The following is a 13,587-nucleotide window of genomic DNA, read 5'->3' as shown; positions in this document are numbered from 1 at the left end:
ATACTTGTTCATTAGATTGGTTTTCATCATTCACATCTGCTGTGCTCTTGGGTAGTCTGTCCATGTAATTGTTTCTCCCAGGTGTGTAAAAGTCTTGCCCTGAGATTGTAAATTCAACTTTTTTTTTTCTATGCCATAATGCTGCCATAATGTTCTACCACTGAGCCACACCCCAGCCCCTCACTGGGGATTCTAGATAGGTTCTCTGGAGTTATAGCCCCAGCTTTTTGCTTGTTGTCTTTATGGTTCTTGTCTGTATCTTTTATCCACCGCTGAGTCATTGACTCTCTGGGGTCTCCTTAATGAATTCAAGTTAAGAGCCATTTGTTGCAAATACCCTTCCCCCTTAGCCTACTCAATCCTGAGGGAAAGGAATGTGTGAGCCACTTCTAGAGTGTTTTCGCGGTCACTGCTCTCTTGGGATGTCCTTTCTCCACAGAGTCCAGCCTCCAGCTGCTGCAGGACCACCCCTGCCTCATGGAGTTACTGTCCCATGTGCTGAAGCCACAGGACGTGAGCCCCAGGGTCTTCTCCTTTGCTCTGCGCCTTGTTGGGATCTTTGCGGCCCAGGAAGACTGTTTCCAGTACTTTCAGGTGAGCCTCTGTGTCCCACGTGCCTGTCCCCTGAGGAGTGGGCATCCTTCCTTCTGGATTAGGAACCATTTCAGTGCCTGGGTCACAGTGGCTGGCCCTGCTCCTGTGTGGCCTGTGCACCAGGACTTAACCCAAGGGTCACCCCACATTGCCCCTACTTGGAAACACTTGCCAGGGATGATGCTGGCTGGCTTCCGGTTCTCACTGCTGTGTGATCCTTGCCATGTTCTGAGCTGTTCCTGATGGGCAGTGCGAAGACCCCAGATGCCTGTCTGCAGTAAAGTCATGAAATCGGGAGTCAGTCACATGGAGGGGAAGGAACAGCGTAGTCTCCATTGATGGACCCCTGCCCCACACAGGGAAACCCAGTTCTAGGGGATCTGAAGCCCTCTTCTGGCCTCCACAGGCACCTGCCTGCATGTACACAGAGCCACACTCAGACATAGAATTTAGAAAGAAGGCAGGTGGTAGTGGCCAACGCCTTTAATCCCAGCACTTGGGAAGAAGGTAGAAGCAGGGGGATCTCTGTGAGTGTGGTCTACAGAGAGAGAGTTCTAGGACAGCCAGGGCTACACAGAGAAACCCTGTCTCAAAAAGCCAAAAAGAGAATTTAAAAATAATAAAAGTCTTGTAAAGAAAGAAGGAGGAAAAGAAACTGGGTTGTTCCCCTCTGACCTCTCTCCTCTCGCAAGGGCAGAGCTGTGGTGCTGGAGTCTGGGAACAGTTGTGTGGTACCAGTTGGTACCTTTACCAGTCCTGTGGCTTTTTTGTTTGTTTTGTTGTTAGAGGGTTTTTTTTCCCCCTGAGATCTACCTGCCTCTGCCTCCCTGATGCTGGGATAAAAGGCGAGCACCGTTACACCTGGTGTTTACTTTTATACCTGTGGGTGTTTTGCCTACATGTATGTCCCTGGACCACATCCATGCATTTCATGTGGGGACCAGACGAGGCCATCAGATCCCCTGGCACCAGCATCTAGACAGTTGTGAGCCACCATGAGGGTGCTGGGCCCTGAGCTGGGTCTCTCTACTGGAGCAGACAGTGCTCCTGAACTGTGGGTGGACTCTCTAGTCCCTGGTTTTCATTTTTGAGATAAGGTCTCACCATGTACCCCTGGATGGCCTAAAATTCAGAGACCCACCTGCTTCTGCTTCTGAATGCCAGGATTGAAGCTGTACACCCCAAGCCTGTCTCCAGCGGTCCTGAAAAACAAACCCAAAAAAGCCCTTTTTCCTCTGCATCCCTGATGCTTTCTTTGCTTCTTAGCAGGGGGAGTTGTTGCTGGGGCTTTTTGGGGAGACGGGTGCCCTCAGCTGGGCAGCCTGGCGCGTGCCCAGCGTGCGCAGCGGCTGGATCCAGGGCCTGTGCTCCCTGGCACAGCACCCCAGCGCCCTGCACTTCCTGGCTGACAGTGGTGAGTGTTTTAGCCCACACCCTGCCCCAGTCCACCTCCAGGGCCTCTTGTTTCTGCCTGTGCTGTGGGAGTCTCCGAGGAGCCCGAACCTCTCTGAGTCTAGTCTTCTCGGCTGGGGAAGTGGTTGGTGGGCCGGGGTTGTCAGGTTGAGCACACAGGAAGTGTGGAGTCATCGTCACCTTCGATTCTTGGAGTCTGGGGTGGCTCCTGCGGTTGTGTGTTGTCAAGCGATCATGAGTTTTTCCTGAAACAAATTAGAACTGATTAGAAGGTGCCAAGTGGTGGAGGCGCACAATTTAAATCCCAGCGCTAGGGAGGCAGAGGCAGGCGGATCTCTTGAGTTTAAGGCCAGTCTGTTCTACAGAGAGTCTGGGACAGCCAAGGCTATTACATTGGCTGGAGCAGAGGAGGGTCTGGGTGCTTTCCCGGAGGCCCAGAAGGGTATGGTAGCTGGAAGGTGTTCTCTGCTGGCTTCCTCATTCAGGCTGACCTTTCCGTGTCCACTCCAGGGGCCGTGGACACGCTCTTCTCCTTGCAGGGAGACCCCAGCCTGTTCGTGGCCTCTGCAGCCAGCCAGCTCCTAGTACACATCCTGGCTCTTTCCATGAAAGGTGGGGCGCCAGGGTCCCCCATCCCAGAGTCTGTCGCCTGGCCTGTCTGTGCCCGGAAGATTGTGAGCCATGTAGAAGAGTCGTTACGTTCCAAAGCCACCCCGCAGGTCACACGGGCCTTGAATGTCCTGACTACCACCTTTGGGCGCTGCCATAGCCCCTGGACAGGGTTCCTCTGGGAACAGCTAAGTCCCCCTGTCGCCAGCCTGTTTGAGAGAGACCCCATTCCAGCTGTGCACTCGCTCATGGACCTCCTTCTCAGTGTAGCCAGGTCAGGTGGCTGCGGGGGCCTGGGGGTGAGCGGTAGTTGCCTGTGGTATCTCAGAGTAGCCAATGCTTCATGGGGAGGACCCAGGCACTGTCGCCTCAGGGAACATCTGCAGGACTGGGCACGTTTGCAGCTGTCTAGCTAGGCACTGATGCACTGAGGAGGAGTTATTTTCTTTCTGCAGGTCTCCTGTATTCAATTTCGCAGCCTGTGGCCTGTGGGAGATGATGGCACAGACTCTGAGGCGCCTGAGCCCCACACAAGCTGGGCCTCTAGCCCTGGGGACCCTGAAACTTCAACACTGGTATGAGTGGGTGTGCTGAGAATGTTACAGTAATGGTTGGGGAACTTTGGAAACTGGGAAGCCAGGTGTGAGAATGGGCCATGTAGGATGGTATTGAAGCATTGATTACCTCTTCCTGTTCCCCTCTTCCTTTTTTCTCTTTTCTTCCCTTTGCTGTCTCTTTCCCCTCTTCAGCACTGGTATGGAATTTGCTACACTCCAATGCTCTACCACTGAGCCACACGACAGCCTCTTACTGGGGGGTTCTAAGCAGGGGCTCTACCACTGAGCCACACCCCAGCCCCTCACTGGGAGATTCTAGGCAGGTGCTCTACCACTGAGCCACACCCCAGCCCCTCACTGGGGGATCCTAGGCAGGTGCTCTACCACTGAGCCACACCCCAGCCCCTCACTGGGGGATTCTAGGCAGGGGCTCTACCACTGAGCCACACCCCAGCCCCTCACTGGGAGATTCTAGGCAGGTGCTCTACCACTGAGCCACATCCCAGCCCCTCACTGGGGGATTTCTAGGCTGGTGCTCTACCACTGAGCCACACCCCAGCCCCTCACTGGGGGATTCTAGGCAGGGGCTCTGTCATACAGCTTCATCCCCAGCCTTCTTTTTGGTCTTATTTTGAGTCAGTTTTCACAAAATTGCCCAGATTGTCCTTGAACTCACTTTACTATCTCCACCTCTGCCTAAACATGTGCCACACCACAGTGAGCACGAGATGGAACTATTTGAAACAAAAGTTTTTGTGGTACTCCCAGAGCTACAGCTAACTTCTGAGCTATCTGTAGCTGAGCTCCAATATGGCCGAGCCAGGCTTCTGGAGCCCTACAGTGTATACTCCACGAGATGTGTGGAGGTATGGGCTGCAGAATGTGGGATGCAGGAAGAAGAGTGCTGAGGACGTGAGCAGGCTCAGTTCGTCAGGGTGGTCCATCACACTATGCAAAAGGACATCTCAGGTTATTGAACACAGTGGGAGCACACTTGGGGGCTGCCCTAGAAGCCTGGATTTCCCAGTCACTGTGATCAGGGAGTGTAACCAGCCTCTCTGCGGCCCCTGAGACCCAGACACTGCTCCTGAGGACATCAGGGCCAAGACCCCAGGCCTTGGTTAGGCTCCTCCTCTCCTGCTTTCTAACTAGTAGCTTGCAGAGGAACTGTTTCAGGGGAGACTGCACCCTCTTGTGCTTAGCCAACATAGACTCACTGGGAATGCTTAGATTGCAGCCAGACTATTACCCTCACCGTGTACTGTGTCCCCAGCCCCCAGGAACTGAGGACCCAGGCCTTTGGAGTCCTCCTCCAGCCCCTGGCCTGTATCCTGAAAGCCACCACTCAGGCCCCTGGACCTCCAGGTACGCAGAGAGGGTGGGACCTCCATTCTTAGTCCAAGAAGAATGAGCTACCCTGCCCCCCCAGCCAAAAGTACAGGTGGACAGCATCCCTAACGAGCCCTGGCCCTGAGCTTGACCCGGCCCTGCTCTGGATGGTGGTCACTGCAGAGATGCTGTTGTCTTTGCCTCAGGCTGGTTGGCTGGGACTGTGGATAGCCCACTGACGGTGGACGTACTCTTGTCTTCTAAGTCGGCCTGTGTGGGCCTCCTCTGCCAGACTCTTGCCCACCTGGAGGAGCTGCAGGCTCTGGTGAGTGCAGCCTTGGCCTGTGTCTGTCGAGCCGCGAGACCTCAGGCCTCTGCTGACCGTCCTCCTCCCTGCAGCCCCAGTGCCCCTCACCCTGGCCACAGGTGCCCCTGCTGCAAGCTGCGGTCACCATATTGCGTCTCTGTGATGGCTCGGCGGACCCTAGCTCCAGCGTGGGAGGCCGTCTCTGTGGGACTCTGGGCAGCTGTGTTCGTGTCCAGCGAGCAGCCCTTGACTTCTTGGGGGCACTGTCTCAGGGGACGAGTGAGTGATGTTTTCCCTTGCCCTGAGTTCCATTTTCTCTTCTCTTTCTTCTGGGGCCTGATGGGCCCTCATCTTATCCCTGCTTGCTTAAGGTTTGGAATCCGTGTTCCCTGCCAGGTGGTGGGCTCTGGGTAGAAGTCAGGTTGATGTCTCCTGAAGACCCTTGATGTCTCCATTCATGTCTGTTTCAGGCCCTGTGGAGTTGGTGCTGGAGGTATTTGCTGTCCTCCTGAAGACCCTTGAGAGCCCGGAGTCCAGCCCCACGGTACCTCAGATCAGTTCTGGGAGGCCTGCACAGCTAGGGACCTTCTCACTTAATACTTCCGACAGGGCCACAGAGCCACTGCCCAGAGTGACCTTTTTAGCTGGGTGGAGTGGTACACACCTGCAGCCCCCAACACACACAGATGTGGTAGAAACTGGCGAATCATGAGTTCAAGGCCAGTCTGGGCTACAAAGGAACCCTGACAAGCTAGATCCCAGCACTTGGGAGGCAGAGGAAGGCGGATCTTTATGAGTTTGTGGCCAGCCTGGTCTACAAAGAGTTCCAGGACAGCTGTGGCTGTATGATAAGACTTTGAGGGAGCAGAGACCCTTGACAGAAGACTCAGAACCCGTAGCAATGGCTGCATGGGATCCAGGGTGGGGTGAGGCTTCCACTGAGGCAGTCCTGAAGCTGTTGGGGCCGGGATGGCGCTGGAGGGGCAGGAATGATAACCTGTAACCCAGTGTTCGACGGGGAAGTCTGTTCTTCAGTGGGTTTTGTTTCTAGGTTTTTGAGACAGGATGTCACTGTATAGACCAGGCTGGACTGCAGTTCCCATTCCTCCTGTCTCCATGTCTGCCATTCGCAGAATTCCATCGGAGGGAGGGAATTGAGGGCAGACTCTCATGCATAATACCCCTCTTCTAAGTGTAGACTTCAAGCCAGGCAGAATGGACAAAATAAGGAAGGGCTGGGAGGTTTTTGGTGCCATGTCCACGCGAAGTCCCGTCACCTCAGAAGAGGCTCCTCAGAAGGCATCCTCTTCAGTCTCGCTATCTGGGAGGCTAGTGTGTACTTACCTGTGCTTTTATTTAGGGGTGGCAAAGGTATATGGTACAGGGACGTGGGTAGCCTGTCCCCACCCCACCTTCTAGCCCGTCCCATTCTAGGTCCTAAAGAAGGCCTTCCAGGCCACACTCAGGTGGCTCCAGAACTCCCACAAGGCCCCCGGCTGCTCTGATCTCAGCCCTGATGCCCTGCTCTTCCTCGGAGGTAACTAGCTCCGTGCGGAAGTGTGCTGGGGTGGAGGCAGTTGGGGGCCGGGCAAGGTGTCCCTGGGGAAGTGTGAGCCTGGAGGCCACTGACCACTCCTTCCTGGTACAGAGCTGTTCCCCATACTACAGAAGCGCCTGTGCAGCCCGTGTTGGGAGGTGAGGGACTCGGCCCTGGAGTTCCTGACACAGCTGCTCCGACAGTGGGGAGGTGAGCACCCTGGGGACAAGAGTGTGCGTGCCGTGTACAAGTGTCCCACTGGCCCGGGGCTCTCAGACTGCCTGGGTGGGCTCCATCACAGCTGTGTGGTATTTGACCCCCCGCCCAGGTCAGGCTGACTTCAGGAAGGCACTGCATTCCTCCGAAGTGCCGGCGCTCGCCTGCCAGCTCCTCCAAGACCCTGAGAGTTACGTCCGCGCAAGCGCGGTGGGTGCCGCAGGGCAGCTGTCCAGCCGGGGTCTGCAGGCCGCTCCCGCCAGCCCCGAGGACCCGCAGGCCCAGCAGGTAGGAGCCATTTGTTGTCAGTCCCGTGAGTCAGAAAGCAGCTGGATCTGTAACAGCTGCTTCCGAGAGCCGTGCTGGCCAGAGGGACCACTTGGGAGCCGGGGGCTGCAGGGCACAATGCCTGTGCTTTTCCTGACGCCCTGTCTTTACCATTGTGACCCCTAAAAAGGCATGGGCAAGGCTGAAGGGTTGTATGCAGAACACGTGGGAAGGGGCCTGAGTGGCACATGGCCCCAGCCCAGATGGCCATGGGCTCACGTCTCCTGGATGCTGTCCTTCCCCGCTCATCAGCAGTGTTAGTTGCATTTCTTGCTGCTGGGTCAAAGTGCCTGAAGAAAGCAGGTTAAGGAAGGATGGGTATATTGGGCTCACAGTCTGAGGGTGCACCGTGGCGGTCAGAGCTTGAGGCAGCCGGTTAGTTTGCATCTGTAGTCGGGAAGCAGAGAGAGATGGAGGCCAGTGCCCAGCTCCCCAGCTCCTCATTCAGTCCGGGACCCCAGCCCGTTCCCTCCTGTAGCCCCATCCAGACACTCCCATCACAATCACACCCAGAGTTTCTCTCAAGGTAATTCTGCCAAGATGGCACTGACTTCTTTGGAACCCTCCGACCTGCAGGGCCTGCTCACGGACCTCATGCATATCCTGTCCACGGACTCCGAGGGCTTTCCTCGGAGGGCTGTCTTACGGGTCTTTACCGAGTGGCTGAGGGACGGCCATGTCGACGTGGTTCGAGACACAGAGTGGTTTGTGGCCACCGTGCTCCAGGCAGTGAGCCGGGATCTGGACTGGGAGGTGCGAGTGCAGGGCTTGGAGCTGGCGTGGGTGTTTCTCGCCCAGGCGATGGGCCAGCCCAGCCTCCACTGCCCCTATACAGTGGGTCTGCCCGGAGCCACCTCTCCTGGCCCACACCTGGAATTCTTGCAAACTCTCTGCCGTCTGCCACTCTTTGAGTTTGCCTTTTGTGCCTTGCTTGACTGCGACCGCCCGGTCGCCCAAAAGGCCTGCGACCTGCTGCTCTTCCTGAGGGACAAGACAGCTTCCTGCAGTAGCCCCCAGGAGGCCGGGGACAGCCCCAGCTCGGTCTCAGTGGAGGCTGCCCTGCAGAGGTGGCAGGAAGGTGAGCCGGGCCAGCCTCTAGGGGACCTGGAGCCCGAGGCCATGCTCGCCATCCTGCGTTCTTTGGACCTGGAGGGCCTGCAGGGCAAGCTGGCCCAGAGCAGTGACCACGTGGAAAAGAGCCCACAGTCCCTGCTGCAGGACATGCTGGCCACGGTGGGTGTGTTAGAGGAGAATGAAGTTGACTGCTACTAAGGCCAGCTGCTTAAGAGACACCCTAAGGACAGACAGAGTTCCCACATCCCACATTTTAGCCAGGTACGATTAACACACCTGTGGCCGCAGGGTTTAGAAGGAGAATGGCGAGTTCCCGGCCAGCCTGGACTAGATAGCAACCCTGCTTCAAAAAAACCAAGAAATCAAATCTAAAGAAAAACTCGCTGGGCGATGGTGACACATGCCTTTAATCCCAGTGCTGGGGAGGCAGAGGCAGGTGGATCTCTTGAGATCAAGGCCAGCCTGGTCTACAGAGGGAGTTCCAGGACAGCCAGGGTTACACACAGAAACCCTGTCTCCAAAAAGCAAAACAAAAAAGAAATGAAAAAAAAAAAAAAAAAAAAAGCAAAACAAAAAACCCCTTTGCCTCGTGTGTGTGCAGAGGTGACCCCACTTTTCTCAGGTGCTGTCCACCTTGTTTTTTGAGAAAAGGCCTCTCACTGGGACTTGGTCCTCACTGAGGAGGCTTGCCTGTGAGCTCCAGGGATCCTGTCACCACCTCCCCAGCACCGGATTATAATACAGCAGCACCATGCCTGGATTTTTACATGGGTGCTGGGATTTGAACTCAGGTCCTCATGCTTGCATGGCAAGCACTTTACCCACTAAACCATCTCCCCAGCCCCACAAAGTCCTACTTCCCTTGTTATTAAAGAAGTGGTTTGTTGTCTGCTCAAAACAGGTAGCATTGAAGTCTCCAATTCTTGAAGTTATTTTTGTGTGTGGTTTAACTTGTGTTCTTTTTACAGAGGGTCCTTTGGCTCCCTCTACCCCATCTTTCGGCCAAGCCTAAAAAGTCCCATAATCTTTAAAGAATTCATATACTTTACAATTTCAAAGTCACACCAGGCTCGGTGACACATGCCCATAATCCCAGCCAGCACTCGGGGAGGCAGAGGCAGGTAGATCTCTCTGAGTTCAAAGCCAGCCTGGTCTACAGAGTGAGTTCCAGGACAACCAAGGCTGTGCAGAGAAATCTTGCCTCAAAAAACAAACAGAAGTTCAAAATCACAACTAAAGGTTTTGTAAAATAATTTGTTCTTTTAAAGATGTTTATATAATTTATTTTTTTTCATTTTTCGGTGCATTGGTGTTTTGCCTGCATGTGTAACTGGTGAGGGTGTCAGATCTTGGAGTTACAGACAGTTGTGAGCTGCCACGTGGGCGCTGGGAATTGGACCGAGGTCCTCTGGAAGAGCAGCCAGTGCTCTTAACTGCTGAGCCGTCCCTTCGGCCCCCAATGATTTGTTCTTAAGTGTTACATATCAGGGGGAGAGCGAAACGGACACGCAGTGGTGTGAAAGCTCAGTGTCTCGGCATCTAGAACTCCCTGGTGGTCTGGGCTCCAGAGGGCCTGGGCTTCCCGCTCCGCCCTCCGCAGCACGCACAGTTGGTCTTCTAGACTCGGGCCTGCTTCACGGCACACCTGAGGTTGAGCTGGCAGCTTGTGCTGCGCCCCGGCCCTCTCTGGACCACAGCTCTTGTGTGGTGAGCCTCAAGAATTCCTTCCTAGAAGGTTTATCTCGGTGGTGCTGCTTTATTAATCTCAGCTGGCCAGAAATGGAGAGTCTGGATTTAAATCTATTGCACGAATGGGTCCCGATGGTCTTACTCCCCCCCTCAAATACCACAAGCCAGGCCTCCATCACCTGCATTTCTCACAAGGTCCCACAAAACAGCCCATTAGGCTTTGAGCATTCGATGGCTTTTCCAGCACACAGTTCCAAGCACTTCTGCAGTCAAGACAGGCGATCTGTCGGCACCGCCTCACTCCTGGTACCAAGCTCTGCCCTGCCTTGTCTTCGGTTGCTGTGATAAGTGCCACGTCTCTCTGGTTAGGGTTTCTATTGCTGTAGAAACACCATGACCACTGCACCTCTTATGATGGCAAACATTTAGCTGGGGCTAGCGTCGGGGGCGCAGGCGGACAGTGCTGGAGCGGAGAGTTCTACCCTGGATCAGCAGGCAGCAGAAAGAGGGTGACAGCTGGGTCTAGCTAGAGCACTCAGAGCCCACGGCCAGTGACACACTTCCTAATTATGCCACCAAGACCCCAGTGGGGGCTATTTTCGTCCAAGCCACCACAGTGCTGCCAATAGGTGACTGGGGACAAGGTCCACCACATCTGGATAGCAGCGCTCCCTGATGGTCAGGATGCTCCTTTTTGGTTAAACATTCTTGAGGCTACAGTTAGTTTGTCCTGGATACTGGAACTGAGACAGCGGGGCTCTTTCTCACCCATGCGCTGATGAAGTGATGGTGAGAAGGCAAACCCTCAGATGGCGAGAAGTCAAACTGACAAACGCAGGGAAACCAGACAGACACTATGTTTTGAGCGTTATAGCGTCACTTGCGTTGAGAGAGAACTCCTTTGTAGAGATCGTGGGTAGAGATGCGCTGAAAGAATGGCCTGGCCTGCCATGATTTTTGGAATGGAAAAAGGGTGTTCCAAAGAAGGACATGTTTGTCTTTGGCTCACAGTTCAAGGGCTCAGTGCATCGCGGTGAGGAAGGCATGGGGACAGGAGCAGGAGGCAGCTGCTCACATTACATCCACAGCCAGGGAGCAGAGAGATGAACGCTGGAGCTCAGCCTGGTTGCTCCTTTTAATTCCATACAGCCCACGGGATGGTGTCACACACATACAGGGTGAATGTTCGCACGCCAGTTAGCCAGCACGGCAGCCTCCTCACAGATATGCCCGGAGGAGACTGCACACAGCGCCTGCCATGCTGACAGCATTGGCGCTCAGTCGGGCCTCTGACTGACTTCGGGGGCGAGGGATGAGGCTTTCTACTTAGTCAGAAAGCTTTGTGCGTGCTACAGTCATCTTACACAGATCAGGGCTTCTGGGAGCGGGGTCAGTTCTCTGTGAACAACCTTCCGGGCAGCTCAGGCTGTCACAGTCCTCACAGGGCGAGAGAGGCTTCAGCCCACTGCTCTGACCAGTAATTCAAGTGCCGTAGATGCAGTCCTCTGTTGTAAGCTGCTGACTGTGAGGGGAGCCCAACCCCTGTGCCTTCTAGGCCTGCTCGGGCCCAGCTAGCGCGCGCCCGCTGGGGCAGCCCACCCAGCCTGCCTGAGCCTCACTTCCCTTGTCTGTGAAGTGGAGTGGCCGCACCAGATGTCCTAGGGTTTCCATGACTGTGGCAAAACACCATGACCATACCAACCTGAGGAGGACTATGTTTGGCTTGCACTTCCACAGCACTGTCCATCGTTGAAGGAAGTCAGGACAGGAACTCAAGCAGGGCAGGCATCTGGGGGCAGGAGCTGTTGCCTGAGGCCATGGAGGGGTGCTGCTCATTGGCTTGCTCTCTAGGGGTTGCTTGGCACACTTTCTTAGAGAACCCAGGACCATCAGGCCACAGTGAGCTGGGCCCTCCCACATCAGTCATCAATCAAGAAAATGTACCACAAGCTTCCTACAAGCCAATCTGGCAGTTTCTATCACGATATCATAAAACCAGCCTGAACATCAGTGTTGGACAGGGAGGCCTGACTGAGCCCCAGTGAGCACACTTCTCTCTGGGACCCCGGGCTCGAACTGGAGGTCTGAATCTGCACCTCCACCTCCGTGCCCCATGGGTCCCCGTTCTTCTGTTGCTACAGCAGCGTACCCAAGTCTAGGCAGTGTGTAAAGTGAAATGGCTTCCTTAGCACTTCTGGTGGTTGGCAGGTCCAAACAGCGTAGCCTCAGGGCCTGCCTGAGGGTACCTTCCCTGAGTCACGAACAGTGGATGTAGACAAGTGAGCTGGCCCAGCGGGCCATTCTTCAGCGACGGGGTCCTGAGGAGGAAGGGTTAGGGATCAGAGAGAAAGAGCAGAGGGCTCAGGAGGTTTCACACAAGCTGTGTCTTAAGCCAAGCATGTTTATCAGGAAGTACAGCATCTTACGTACTTTGTGGGGGGAAAAATAGGGCAGGGGCAGTAAAAAGGCATCATACAGCAGGACAAGCTCAGCATAAGGCTAGTCAAGCCATGTCGCACAAGAGAAGCAAGCTTGTGGCAAGGCTGTCAAGAGACCAAGCACACAGAAGCCTGAGCCTGGAACTCTTGAGGGGAAAAACTTAGGTTCACAGGAACAGAAGCCTTAACTCCTTCCAAGCCAGGCCTCAGCCTCAGGCTGGACCTTGCCAAATCTGCAAGTTCTGCAAGGACACAGAACTGGATTCCTTTTGTCCTTTTATTAGGCCTTGGATTGCCTGGCTGTCGATAGAGGAGGAACCAGCTTCATTCAGGAGCGTATGCGTAGGCAAAAGGCTGGATTTGGACTACCTACCCCCTAACCACATGGGGTGTGTGTGTGTGTGTGTGTGTGTGTGTGTGTGTGTGTGTGTGTGTAGGACTTAGGTTGATGTCAGGTGTCTTTCTCCCCTCCTCCTGCACCTTTGGCTGATGGCTCACAAAAGCCAAAAGGGAGAATTGGATCCCATGGAATTGGGGCTCCAGGTGTTTGTGGGTATTGGGAATGAAGTTGGGGCCTCTGGACGAGCCGCCAGCGCCCCCAACCATCGATCTAGCATCCCCACCTTGTTTTTTTTGGGACAAGGTCTCTCTTGCTGGATCTGGAGCCCATCTCTTCAGGGAGGTCCTCCTGTCTGTGCCACCTCCGCACCGGGATCATTGGGGACCAAGCTTGCAGCACCCTAGCCTTTGGGGGACATTCAGCCACATTCAAACATCATCTGCTGGTACTGATGTCCCCCAAGTCAGCAGCATTCACTTCTTTGCCCCACCTTGTTCTTGGCTTCTCATTGACCTCATCCAGCAAATCCTTTTCTTTTTTTTTTTTTTTAAAGATTTGTTTATTATTTTTATGCAGTGTTCTGCCTGCATGTGCACCTGCACACCAGAAGAGGGCAGCAGATATCACGATAGATGGTCAGGAGCCACCATGTGGTTGCTGGGAACCGAACTCAGGACCTTTGGAAGAACAGCCAGTGCTCTTCACCTCTGAGCTATTCCCCCAGCCTCTGCAAATCTTCCTCTCCTAACTGCTCACCTCAGTGCTTGCTATTTTGTAGGTTCTTCTCTCTCCTACCCTTCTCTACCTCCTTCTTCTTCCCTTTCAACCCCCTAACACTAGATATGAGAGAAAAAAAGAATAGAGAAGAAAGGAAAGAGAGTCCCGAGTAAAGTCGGGGGTCGGAAAGGGGGCAGCATCGTCCTTAGACTACTTCCTGCACAATACTCCTTTAACAAGCAGCAACCAACAACCCGCTGTTGGGGCTCTTGGGATCCTGGCATTTATATACCCTCTGAAAAGTTCCCAGAATCTCAAACCACACAGTCTCAAAAACCGTCTGCAGCTGGCAAAATCATGTTCCTACCAGAGCACAGGGCAAATCGTAGTCAGCTGTTTCGAAGATGCCCCATGTCCCCACACTTGGGATTAAAACAAAA

General features: G+C 54.5%; 1 protein-coding gene across 5 annotated transcripts in view; it reads left to right on the top strand.

Moving 5' to 3' along the window:
* The window catches only part of Brat1 (BRCA1 associated ATM activator 1), a 13,379-nt gene extending 4,518 nt beyond the window's left edge, over nucleotides 1-8,861 (top strand). For 4 of the 5 annotated variants that reach the window (XM_055598682.1, XM_055598679.1, XM_055598680.1 and 1 more), the window contains exons 3-14: nucleotides 440-594; nucleotides 1,861-2,008; nucleotides 2,518-2,890; nucleotides 3,072-3,191; nucleotides 4,447-4,538; nucleotides 4,709-4,827; nucleotides 4,902-5,088; nucleotides 5,280-5,353; nucleotides 6,244-6,346; nucleotides 6,458-6,556; nucleotides 6,675-6,850; nucleotides 7,466-8,861. In XM_055598682.1, the coding sequence (XP_055454657.1) occupies nucleotides 440-594; nucleotides 1,861-2,008; nucleotides 2,518-2,890; nucleotides 3,072-3,191; nucleotides 4,447-4,538; nucleotides 4,709-4,827; nucleotides 4,902-5,088; nucleotides 5,280-5,353; nucleotides 6,244-6,346; nucleotides 6,458-6,556; nucleotides 6,675-6,850; nucleotides 7,466-8,161 (2,342 nt within the window). In that variant the 3' untranslated portion in view covers nucleotides 8,162-8,861. The remainder of the gene's footprint in view (nucleotides 1-439; nucleotides 595-1,860; nucleotides 2,009-2,517; nucleotides 2,891-3,071; nucleotides 3,192-4,446; nucleotides 4,539-4,708; nucleotides 4,828-4,901; nucleotides 5,089-5,279; nucleotides 5,354-6,243; nucleotides 6,347-6,457; nucleotides 6,557-6,674; nucleotides 6,851-7,465) is intronic. The other variant, XM_055598683.1, reaches the window with a different exon arrangement.
* The last annotated feature ends 4,726 nt before the right edge of the window (nucleotides 8,862-13,587 follow it).

Source organism: Psammomys obesus, unplaced genomic scaffold (genome assembly GCF_907164565.1).
Source record: "Psammomys obesus unplaced genomic scaffold, mPsaObe1.curated_primary_1811, whole genome shotgun sequence".
Taxonomy (NCBI): domain Eukaryota; kingdom Metazoa; phylum Chordata; class Mammalia; order Rodentia; family Muridae; genus Psammomys; species Psammomys obesus.
Note: the sequence above shows the minus strand (reverse complement) of the source record. Positions and strands in the feature narration are given on the sequence as shown.